The sequence below is a fragment of the Pygoscelis adeliae genome, unplaced genomic scaffold (genome assembly GCF_000699105.1).
Source record: "Pygoscelis adeliae isolate BGI_AS28 unplaced genomic scaffold, ASM69910v1 Scaffold241, whole genome shotgun sequence".
Lineage (NCBI taxonomy): Eukaryota > Metazoa > Chordata > Aves > Sphenisciformes > Spheniscidae > Pygoscelis > Pygoscelis adeliae.
In genome coordinates, this window is record NW_008824056.1 from 3,719,013 (window position 1) to 3,731,899 (window position 12,887).

At 43.3% G+C, this 12,887-nt stretch overlaps 1 protein-coding gene across 1 annotated transcript in view; it reads right to left on the reverse strand.

Annotated features, from left to right (window-relative positions):
• Positions 1-230: 230 nt before the first annotated feature.
• MED12L (mediator complex subunit 12-like) overlaps positions 231-12,887 on the reverse strand; it is a 148,172-nt gene continuing 135,515 nt past the window's right edge. Inside the window, exons 35-41 of the mRNA XM_009333967.1 lie at positions 8,931-9,020; positions 8,058-8,278; positions 6,045-6,201; positions 5,085-5,153; positions 2,369-2,371; positions 763-844; positions 231-318 (exon numbers count right to left, since the gene is read on the reverse strand). Coding sequence (XP_009332242.1) covers positions 266-318; positions 763-844; positions 2,369-2,371; positions 5,085-5,153; positions 6,045-6,201; positions 8,058-8,278; positions 8,931-9,020 — 675 coding nt within the window. The 3' untranslated portion in view covers positions 231-265. The remainder of the gene's footprint in view (positions 319-762; positions 845-2,368; positions 2,372-5,084; positions 5,154-6,044; positions 6,202-8,057; positions 8,279-8,930; positions 9,021-12,887) is intronic.

Below are 12,887 nucleotides of genomic sequence, written 5' to 3' on the forward strand. Positions count from 1 at the left end.
CACCAAATTCATAAAATCTGCAATAACATTCTTCAAATAGGCCCACAAGTCCATACATTTAAATCTAGTTAAATGCAAAAAAATCCCCGAACCCAAAAAACCCACCTTGTTACATATTCACATCAACTGCAGCACGAAAAATAATTACTGAAATAATAAGAGAAGAAAACTAAAGTTTGCTTTCTAGCAATAACTAGTGCATTGGATTTTGAATGTTCTGTTCTTCAGTGCAAACGTAACATGACGTCTCCCTTCCATCTCTGATTTAGAAGTGTGAAGGATGCCCGTACTGGTTCACTCCTTGTTGTGGTTGGTTACCTGGTTGATAAAGCAAAGGGAAGTGTTTGTGCCTCATGACTGTACTCTACAGAAATACAGAAAAATACCTGTGTTTCATGCAGCAGTAGCAAACAACGGTCAATACATTCCCCTATATACCTATCTAATGCACGCAAGGGGTGCTAATTTCCTCGGGGACTTCACCTGCGGTGGGACTATGGAAGCGATGGGAGAAAACACGCAGCAAATTGTGACTGGGCCACCAGCCCAGTGACTCGGGCTTCTCGAGACCAACAGAAATCCGTGGGATGCACTAGCACCAGAATTTTGGTATCACACCACTACTGGGATGGGTAACCAGCTGTCAGTAGGTAAATTATTTACATATATATGTGGCAGCATTTAAATAGGCAGAACACCTGCAGAAAGATAATTCCATATTCAAATATACATTTATGTACATCTATGCACACACACACTTACTAGAGAGCTGCTTCTGGAGCTGCCTGACCAGCGCCGCTGTCTGTTGTTGCTGCTGTGTCTGTTGTAAGCCTTGCCTTGGGAACTGCAAAAGAAACATGGAAGATGAAAGAAATACGCACAGCGCGAGTGCCACGTCAGGTAACTGCAGAAGTGTTCAGCTTGTGCTGCCCCGTCAACTGCTGACAGGGGACAGCAGAAGGCAGGCAGGCAGGCGTGCCTCCACAGCAGATCCTGACCGGATTTTAACAGCACAGTAAGGACACGTGGAGCACACTTGTAACTCACACAACATTTGTTCTCTTCATTCTCTGAAATCTCACGCGTTTCCAGTTGTGTTACAAGTATCACAGACACAAGGGACAGAGTCAGTCTCTGTCTTTTCCACCTCTGGAGAGGTCAGCGTTCATCCTGCAAGTCACTCTAAGCAGCTTTACTGTCTACATTGTTCAAAGACAAGGCAAATCAAAACTGCAAATCAAAATTAACAGCCTTTTTAGCATTTTAACACACATGTGGCTGAAGCATCATAGTCAAAAGAAGCTTCTCGAAAAATATTTTTCCCAGGGCAATGGCACTTCAGATAAAAAGAAGGATGAGCACAAAGCAGACGTTCATTGCGCTGCACACCAGCTGCAGGGTTGTAGCTGCACAGTTGTAACTACAGGGTTGTAGCTGTAGTTCTTGGCTCCAGTGGAACGGGAGACAGATCAGTGCCCAGCCAACTGGGCCAACTCCTCCACTGAGCAAAATAATCATCATTCTGATCCTTACCCTAAGCCCACAGGGACTAAGACAAGGCCCTTCCAGTCCATGGCATTAAGCACAATGGGATTAGACACAAAAAGCTTCCAAAGAAATCTGCTGTTAATTAATTAAATCATGACTTCAACCACTTTGAAAGTACCCTGGGCGTTGCCCTGGTTTCAGCTGGGATAGAGTTAATTTTCTTCCCAGTAGCTGGTACAGTGCTGTGTTTTGGATTTAGCATGAGAATAATGTGATAACACTCCGATGTTTTAGCTGTTGCTAAGCAGTGTTTATACTAAGTCAACGACTTTTCAGCTTCCCATACTCCGCCAGCGAGGAGGTGCACAAGAAACTGGGAGGGAGCCCAGCCAGGACAGCTGACCCAATATGCATTGACTTTCACAAATTGGCACCCTATTTATACTTGCATCAAAGCAGAATTTAGTCTTTAATCGGTCTACCTGACAGCATGCATTATTCCCTACCTATCTGACCCATGAAGTCTGTTTTTCAAGTAAGGATGGGTAGGAGAACAAGCACCGCTTTGCTTTCCATGCTTCTGGCTGTCATTCAGAAGAAAATAATTCTCTATTAACAACTTCTATTGATCATCTACCTGTATGTCAGAGTACTCAATATATTGCACACCACGCTACTGAATTATGGCAGACAGACCTGACACAGACTGTCTGTGTGTGTACCATTGGGATGGGTACTTCTAGAGCCAAAGGTCTGCGTATACAAGAAGCATTTCTTCCCTTGGAAAACGCGTCCCCCGTATGAAAGAAAAACGGCTGTGCATGAGCTATCTCAGACTCCCGAGGACAGAGAGCTGATGGCCCAACTCCGTCATACTTACCTGCTCCTGGGAGGGAAATCATGATGAATGAGGTACCGCTATGCTAGCAAGCACAAACCAAACCAAGCCTTCACCATTTACTGTCTGTCTTATCCTCAGGGCCTCTAAGCTCTCTGGATCTGTTTCCTAAGTCCTGGAGCTTTCCTTCTCATTAGATTTGCTGAAAATGCATGTGCCTCTAATTAAGTGATTTTTTGTGCTTCTGCACAAGGATATACAATACACCTGACGAGTTTGAAAACCTGATGTGGTGAATAAAAATGGAGTTATTCAATACTCTAATAGGTGCTACAGAAAACGCCCATGCTTTGTTTCAGTGAAACCTTTTGCTTACTGAAGAGAGTTTCAGCGTTTTACAAGACTTCAGCATCTTTTCCCTTTCTGAAACCAAATACTTCACTTAAAATACATTGTGTAATCTTCTGGCTAACAGTCCTTAGTAAATGCTGACGTTAGTCAAAAGCATTAACCACACCAGGGTTTCTTGGGGACATGAAACCAACACACGGAAAGCTTTCTGCTGTGCTAAGTGCTGGAAGAGGAGCCTGCAGCCAGGCAGGTGCTCTGCCTCCGTGACAGTCTTTCACACGCAGTTTGTTCAAGATACAAACACTATTAAGAAAAACTCAAAAATGGATGAAAATGATCTTTCAATAGCTATCAGATAAACACCTTTCATTTATCCTTACTCTTGCACTTACAAGCCGCCTGAGTTTCTCTATCAGATCACGTTGACTAATGCTTTTAAATTCGGAAGCTAGCGATTTCAGCATTACTGTATTATCTCCATTTTTCTATAGCAAACTTTTTCTAGTTATCCTCAACTACCTTAAATATATCTGAAAAAACTGCCCAGACACAGGAAACAAGCATAATGACATTGTAAATTCAGTGGACATGTCCATAAAAATTACTTGGTAGCGATAGTGATTTGGTGAAATCATACATTAAGCTATAAAAGGCTGCAATTCAGCATAAAGGAATGTCTCAAAAACAATTTTGTTTGTACAGTTGTCTTCATGTAGCTCTGTTTTATGACTAACAATTTAATTTAAAAGGATCTTCAAACAATAAAACCCATTTTTTCCCCAGCATGTTAGCAGTACAACCTAAAAATCAAAGGCCTGAAGTCACTAACAGTCACTTGTGACATGACTTAAGGCAGGGACTGGAGTTTGGTAGCAGTGGAGCTGCCAGCATCCGCAGCCGACGCCAGAGGGAGCGGAGGGAGCGCGGATGCTTGCACAAACACAGCACGAGCACGGCAAGGTGGAGAAATGCCAACCACCAGCACCTCACATTTTCAAGTGAACGCTTTTCTTAGTGTTACAGCAAAAATTAGTTCCACAAGTAGCCTCAATCGTATACGTTATCCTGCTTTCACTTCAAAATATTGCAAAGACAGAAAAAGCCACCAATTTATATGTATCAGCAGCAACTACAGATTTCTCATCAAGTTTTTAAAGTTAGCAAGGGCTATTTATTATTACTATGATATATTAATGAGGATATCACTTATAAAAATGCATAGCACAGCAAGCATAAACAGGAAAAATGAATTCCTGCAGCAGTAAGGTGTTAATTTACCTTAGCTTGCTGCTTTGGGACTACTAAATGGCATCTTTAGACCCCCAGAAAAAAGTCCCTAAGTGGGGCTTACAGCACTTCGTTCTGTATCAGATTTTCAAAAGTCATTTATTTATGCTGCACTAGGAGCAAGACTGAGGTGACTTTAAAGCATCTGATTTTTCCCCCCCTTTGAATTCACATAAAGAGACTTAGGGCAGTTAGTCTGGGCAGTCTTATTTTACTGGTGATGGAGAAGAGATGTACAGAATTAGAAAAGCACCGGTACCCATTTTGTAACTATATCCCCAAGTAGCTCTCAAAAGAACTGCTATGGGTGGTTATTTGTATTGTTTGGGATATTAACCATTAGTTTTAAATCAATACTGCTAAGTGTAATTTCAAAGAGGTGTTGAAATGAAGTGTTTGAACTTCTACACAAACACAAATCTCTTTTCAGCCAAAACAACTCATCATCATTGGCCCAACTTTGGTATCAGTTGTGACTAAATTGGTGAATGAACCATGAAAGTGCAGGAGGCAGCGTGTACTCCAGTCCTAGAAGGAGCACCTTTGAACTCAAACACGCTGCTGCAGAGGCGCCAGGGGTTGAGCAGGGCAGTGCACAAGCCCTCCTTGCCAAGGCCTGTGATCAAAGCTGCACTTGCCTCCCCATCAGAGGTCAGCAGGCGAGGTCACCTCCAAGGACACCTCAGCGCATGCATAACCCACCTCTTGCCATGTTTTGGCAAGATGGACACATTTACGCAGCCTTCTGTGGACAGATGCACTCTTCCTCTGCCCATGGTCGGAGTCAGCCAGGAGCTACTGGGATGCACTAGCAGGCTGTTAAACCCCAGCTAATACACTCTGTTATCACAGCTACAACTTGTGGCCAGCTCAGGATGCAGGCAAAATGAGCATGTCGCCGCCGGCACTGGGCACACGGTCGTACGGCATTCAGAGCGGTGGAGGTAGTATGGCACTGCAGGCACCATGGAGTCAGCACCGGCAGGCAGATGGTGATGCGGGGAAGCTTACACAAACCCTCTCCCCAGACTGCCACGCTGCCCATCTCTGTAAGTGACAAAACCCACCCTGTCACTACCCTCGCACCTGCCCAAAATATCCGGCAGTTGCCTCTGCTTACCAAAGGCTGCTGCGGTTGCACGGGCTGGAGACCAAGCGCCTGCTGCTGCCCCTGCTGCTGCTGCTGCAACTGAAAGAAGATGGGCATTGAACCAAGTGACACGACACGCACGCTACCTCAGGGAATGACTACGAGCCAAGCAATATGGCTTCTCATGACTGATGCCCAGCACAGGATCTGGGCTCGCTTACAGCATTGGTTACTGAAGGCCCCATTTGGGAGATTAGCCTCACAGCTTTCCACTTTCATCGTCAGCCACACCAAGGCTGACAACTAAATATACCAGCTTTTGAGTAGACAAAAAAATACTCAAAAGCTGGTATATTTAGTTTACTACAACGTCAAAATATTTAGATAAAATACATCGTCGTTCAACAAGAACTGGCACAGATAGCTATTGCATTAAAATGAAAACATGAAAATAACTCCAACCATCAAAGGGACATGGGAAGGATTTTTAATGTAATTTACTTCCCCTGTGCCAAGCCCTACATATTTAGCTGATAAACTGATACTTACCTCCAAATTAAAAATATATCATCAAATCAGAATATAGGAAGTAGGCCAGACAGGAAGCAAGCCCTTCGATTTAATTCCAGTATATATTATAAGGCCAGACAGGGGAGAGCACAACCACTGCTTTTGTCTCAGCACATTCAGCTAGGCCGTTCACAAATTTACCTTCTCCAGAGGCATTCTACAGTCTTGAAAAATGAAAGTACTGAATTTTACATATATGTCCAGAGCTCTCTTTTGGAAATCCCAAATGTAAACAATGAATTATTGCACTTGAGTAAAAGCAGTTTGGGTTTATAGCACCAGGATAGCACCAGGCTCTGCTGCTTTAGACTTGAATACACATGCAAGCGAGTGTGTAACGCCATCACCTGATACAGTGATGTTTACACTCCCTTCCTGCACTGAAATATCCCTGGCTTCTAGTGCAGCTGTGTCCCTCACCTGGAAGAGTCTCTGCTGTCGCATCTGCTGCTGTCTCTGTCTCATTGGCTCTGGAGGCAGCTGTACTGAGTTCAGGGTCGGATGAGGACCTGCGGTCGATGCACTGTCCAGTCCCCCTCCAACCAGTGAATTTGGCTGCAAAGGCTGATGGCTCAATCTGATTGGGGAAAAAAATAACAGCTTATATACAGCTTACACTTCAATATTCCATAATAGAAGCCGTACCATACTATTGCCCAGTAACTGATGTAGGTAATAACACATTCCTCTAAACAAGAAGAACAGATCCAAGCATTCAATTCTTGCTTTATTAGGAAGAGTGATGAGTTTCTACATTTCAAGCAAGAATTCCACATGAGAGCTAAAACATTCTCCCAACCAAAACATCTCATAGTTACACTACCATGAATTTAAAACTGATTATAAAGACTTTTTACTTCCTAAAATACTGAAAAAGCACACCAAGTAAGAAACACTTTCTTAGGATGTTATGGGAGTAATTAACATTGACAAAGCAGAAAGATATACATGAGGAAAAACGTTAGCTAGCTCGTAATTTAGATTAGCTGTTTAAAACAGTAAAGACAAGGCAATTCAGGTTAGCAGCTTTATTCCTAACGCAAGGCATCCTGTAGGTTTTCATACAAGGCTGTCAACCAAGTCAAGGCCAAACTTTTTGAAGAGGTGCAAACATACCCAAAATTGAGCATATTGTTAACATATCCAGGCTCGCAAGAATTTAAAGGAAGTTAAGGAACCAGTGATTGCTGCAGAACATATGGTAATGTTCACAATTCCAGAAACACTGATTTAATTAAAAATAACAAGAGTTGAGGGAGAATTGCATAGCTACATACACGACACTTTCATATTCTGCTTACAACAAGCAACTGATGAGCAAGTTGTTTAAGTACACCTGAACTTAGCATCTAAAGGAGATTTCGGTTTTGGGATCAAATTAGAGCTGAAGCAGAGAAAGAAGAATATCTCTACTTGGTAACAGAGCTCACCAGGGGTACTCCAGGATAAATTACATGGGATCAGCGAGACAGGACTGAAGCTCTGCTGACAGGCCAGACCACCTTGTGATGACTGACATCTATGTACTCTGCTGTTTCAATGAATCTGTGACCCGCACACGGGAAGAGCGCTGCGCTGTGCAGATACTCCATCACAGCTACTGCTGGACAGTGCGTACAGAGGCAGACCTTGCAAATTCTTACTGTTCTCCCCCCCTCCCCCCTTTAATTTAAGCCTGTTTTGGGGGAATCTCTCTACTGAACATGTCTACTTGAAGTGGAAATTAAAAGTGGCAAAATTTCTGATTCAGTTAAGAGCCGAGTTGGACTGTTAGTTGGACTATGCTAGACTGTAAGAAAAAAAAAAAATCTGATTCAAGACAGTAATTGGAAACTCCAGTTTTCCACTCGGCTTACTCGGTAACACTCCCTTTTACAGATTTCTTTCCTGCTTCATCTGCCTTCTGTTTCATTGCATTTCTTTACCAATGAATTTTTCCTGTTTCTCATAGGCACTGCAACTCAGCTGTACTTCCGAAGTGAAGTCAATTTAGTCTATTCAGGCTTAAGCAAAATTCATTTGTCTATTGCTAGTTAAACTACAAAGTTGGTGTTGTGTTTTCTTGACTACAGACTCTTTGGTAAACCGGGAATATTTATTGTTTAATACCACACACGTGTTTGCATAATATGGATACCATATCTATGTGTGTAGTGAAATAGGATCCAACAGCTGTCTTTACATGAATTTTTATGTTCTACAAACACACAGGACAACTGGGCTAGAACGTGCGCCAAGACCAACTTAACACAAAAATTAAATGAGGGAAAAAACAGGGAAATTGGAGAGAAAGGCATACTTATTGCTAATTAGACCCAGCGTTAACCTCATTTTGATTAATACACTTTATTTTAAATAAAGCTTTAGATCTCTAAACAAAGTTGCCATTAAAATACTGCAATGTTACCAGCTATGAGAACTGCAGAAGCTCACCGCTGAGTGCCTGTCAAAGGCTGGATGTACGCAGCGGCCTGCTGTTGAATATATCCGCTGGGCTGCTGTTGCATCTGCCGCAGCCTCTCCATCAGCGTGGGGCTGGAATGAGCTGCCGTGTATGCTCGGGGGTTGTAGCTGGGGGAAAGCACTACACCACCAGGCTGCTGCTGCTGCAGAGGCATCTGAGTGCTGTACATCGTGTATCCGTGAGGCATGCTCTGCACAGAAAACAGAAGAGTAACATCATTGTGCCCATATTTAAATTAGCTTAACTATAAAAGAAAAAGATGGCCTTTATCAAAGAGCCAAAGCCTGGACAACCAGAGGCAAGTCAGTGAGACGCAGTGCTGTACCCATGCACCGACCTGTGAGTCACCCACTCTGGTGTACCCCACTTCTGTTTGCAGGTTCAGGCAGCTGCAACGTGGTCACATGCAGCAGGATGGAACTTGCACCATGCCACCCTTCCCTGAGAGGCACTGAGCAAGAGCAGGGCTCTGCTCCACAGCTCCAGCTCTCTCCTTTTCTTTGTTTCCCCCCCTCAAAATCCGAAGTACCAGAATGACCATGACATAATAAAGATTTACTGGTATCACTATCTCCCCAAAAATTGGCCAAATTTCAGGCTTAATGCTGAAGTACACTTGCCTTTACCAGCAACAACATTAGGAAAAACTGGGAAGTGACCACATTAAAAACGTTTACAAGCTGCAGCGTGCGGAGACTGCAAGCATCCTAGAAGGAGGCCTCACCATTACCCTAGGCCACATGCACGAGGCATGTCCCAAGCACAGAAAAGCAGGCTGGGAAGTAAAGGAGCTCTGTTTAAAAGCATTTTTATGCAGACACTCCATGGGAGTAGTGCAGTACCTGTGCTTGCTGCAACCCTGGGTACTGTGGAAGCTGAGACGGGGGTCGAACTTGTGGAGTGAAAATAGCAGCTTGGTCCATTGGCTGACCCTGAAAGACACATCACCCATCAGATATGGCCTCCACACCCCGAACAAGTCCAGTTCTGGACACAAACCCCACCAAGTTGTGTCCTAAAGAGTCATGGAGAGACTTGACCATTTCCTTCAAGACAGCACTGTTGCTCAGTGCCAAACTGCTGAACTGTATTTACACATAGGGAGATGGAAGAATTGACTTTTGTTTGATTTCTGACAGTACTGTAACACTGCAGCAGTGAAGAAACAGCCATTTACTGAACAGAGGTCTTGCAGACACCCTTTAAAATGGGGCTTTGCAAAGGATTAGAGGAAGAAAATATTCTAGCTGTCTTGAAGACAGTACATTAAATTGTACAGGAAGCTTAGAGTGAATGACAGTCTTTAGTATAAATACACAGTTGATATCTTTCTCAGGCTACCTGATCACTAGCTTTCCCCCAGATGAAGCAGGCAAAATGCTGATTAGCAAATTTTATGATGACATACAAAATAACAGTATGATAAATGGGTAACACAAGCATCTCCAGCTCCCAACCAGTACAGCTTGGAAACACAGTCTGTATTTGTGATCAGCAGACAGCCTAGTTGGTTCATTTCAAATTGCCTCAATATTTATGTGCAATTAATGGCATTTAAAGATTTCAACTATAACTACATTAGTATGCTTTGAAGCACCAGAAAAGAGGGAAAAATAACGTTAGACTTAATTTCAGTACCGAGGTTGTAAAAAACTGGTGAATGAGAATTTGCCAAGGATACAATCAAGTCTGTGTATTTTCTGTATGATTGCGATGCTGCACAGCTGCACTTGATCATTTTGAAAACCATTCTACTCAAAAAAGTTCAGTGGCAGACATGAGCTGGAAGCAGCGATGCTCCTTCCCTGTAGCTGCCCAGTTCACCACAGAACCAAACAAAAAATCCAAGTCCTCCAACAAAGCCTTTGTCATTTTAATCAGGATATCCTTACAGAGATGTATTATAATTTAAGGCTAAAAGTGACTTTGATAACACACTGCAAGCAACAACATTACAATCAGGGCTACCCGGTGGAAAAGAAAATCTCACATGGGATAAAATACTGAAGCACCATTGGAACTCTCCTTCTTTATCTGCTCCCATCCCTTTAGTGGTAACTGTACCAAGCGTTAACAAGTCTGTAAGCACAACCAGCAGTCCTGCATTTCAGCTATTATTTTGGATTGGGTTTAAAAATATGTGCATCCTCATCGACAGACCTGGGAAATAAGCAGAGCTACCTATTGAGAACGGGAATCACTCAGGGAAGCAGTACGGTAGAGAGAAAGCATTCCAGCTTCAACCAATCCAGCCCCAAGAGACATGAACCGCTGTGACAGGGGCTGGATTAATTGCCCGGTGCTTTGGGTAGAGAACAGACAAAAGAGGTCAAGGACAAGATGCAAAATCAGGGCAAAGCTACCACAGGGTGCCACAGAGTTGTCACACACTCATTTTTCATACCGTCCTTTCTTTTAAAAACAAACAAACAAACAGACTGACCTAGCTAGGCTCTGTGCCAGCCTCAGGGACCATCGCTAAAGGGGTCACTAAGGTGCAGACAAGATAGAACAGAGCTCTGATACAATAAGCTACACTAAGGAGGCAGAAGCTACACTAAAGGTTTGTTTTAAAAAGAAGCCAATATCTCATGGACAATTCTGAAAAACAAATTAGGGAGTACAGGAGGTGTGAGCAGAGTAACATCTATCAGTCCTGACAAAATTTATCCGGAAAAACATCTGCAAAATCAGACAGGGAGCTCTCAAAAGAACGTGATAGGTGAGAAACTGAAACGCTGAACAGAACGTACATCTTGCAGACGGGATGCACATAAAACAGATGTCAGCCAAGTACAGGGGAAAGGTACTCAAGAACTTAAGATTTTTCTTTTTTTAAACACAGGCAAAAGAAGAAAAACAAAAAAAAGAACAATAATTTCTCTGAGCAAACTGCTTCTGAAACTTTTTCCTAAGGTGCCAACCACAGGATAAAGATGTAACTTGAAGTCACCCAAAGGTGAAATCTGGTAAAACCATGACTGATTTCTAGAAAAACTGGTGCCTTCAGCTATTCCCCGCAGTAATACAAACCACCTTGTGGGTTCTGTGGAAGCTGGTCTGTAGAGCGGTGCTCCATGTGTTATCCTTTTGTTTCTCTCAGTGACAGCTAACCTGGTGTGCCCAAGAGCAAAATTTGTTCACTCATGCCCATGCAGTGAAAACAGCATCCCTCCAAAGTCAGTGAAAGTTATATCAATGGAAATTGGATTAGGCCCTAATTCTGTAAGAAAATACTAAATAAGCAGCTGCATGATCCCAGCAATACACAGTGCTCAGAGAGCCACAAGTGAGTTTTGTCCACCGATCTTTTCCCCACCATTTAAAGCACACACAAAGCAGCGGAGCTGACAGACTCAACAGCAGCACACCTGTACTGAAGGCACCACTGCCCAGGCCAGGCAAGCACCACACACAGAAGCACATGCGAAATGGAAGCAAAAAGCTGTTCGTTAGGTAGGGGACAGATCAATTTATTCCACGGCAGCACACAGCCACCGAGCAAGCTCCCATGTTGTGAGAGAGTGCTCTGCATTCCTGAGCAGCAGCAGCAGATGTTGCTAAATTCAAAGGGACTTCTCCCTCTGGGCATAATTTAGTAAAGAGTTAACTAAACATGCAAGCCAATTGCTGCAAGCCAGAACTGTGCATGCATGTCAAACAGAAACAAAACAAAAAAGGAGAAAAAACCCAAACGCTTTTATTCAATGCTGAGGCAATGTTACAGTAATAACCACTGTTCTCTTTGTTCTACTCGCACCTTAAATTGAAGCAAAACTCACTGCTTTGTCCTGTTAAGGTATGCGACCATAGTGTATTTGGAAGGAATTTTCTTTTCTAGGTGGTGCTGGGACTGGCAAAGGTGACTGTAGCAGCCATGGCACTGTAGGCTGATTTTGACCAGAATCTGACCAAATCTGACTTCGAAAGTAGGTAGTGAAACACTAACACTTATTTAGATAAGAAGATGATGATAGATTTGAGAGACCTCACTGTATACTTGCTGCATATCTAGATGTGCCTAATTAACTTCAAATATGGTGATCTATACCCTGTTCTGATGTGCTACCCGTAATAACAGGAATGATTGCACATATATAAAATATGGACAACAGGGTAAGCAGCAAAGCCTTTTTAAAAACACATTTTGCTTTGTCTTTCCAATTAGTGCTTTTAACAACATTGCAGTTTCCCTAAGACAGGACAAAAGTCCTGCAAACTAACTCTGAAACAGCTTTTCTAATTAGTATCTGGAAAGCTTTCCAACACAGATATTAGGGATGAAACTTCATGCCATCATTGTTTTTCTCCAGAAACAACTGAATTCTATGAAACTTAATAATTTAACAGGTAAGTGTTAGCTGTTACTTGTTTTGGAAGTAACCAAATATGGTTATTCTAATAACCACACATCCTGCCATAGTTTAGGAACTGACCGTCAGGTAGTATACTGTCATGCTCAGGTGGGACAAGAAGTATTTTGGAAACTACAGCTCACGTGGGGCCAGGGGAGCTGACCCTCACTGCCTGAGCTAAGCGGCACAACTGCGTCTCGCTGTAGCGGGAACAGGCCCATGCCAGGAATGGCTCCAAGTGCAGCCTGGGAAGCACTGGTGGCATGCGCTGGCCAAAAAGGACTTGTGGTCCATCCCTTACTGCTCATCTGACATGGCAGGCACCACTACCCCACCTTATGTCATGGTAGAAGCTGCCACAGTGGATGGCAGCAGAGAGGACCAGACCCAGCCACCAGCAGGGAGATGAGGGCAGAATGGGAACGCGCCAGCCATGCTAAGATG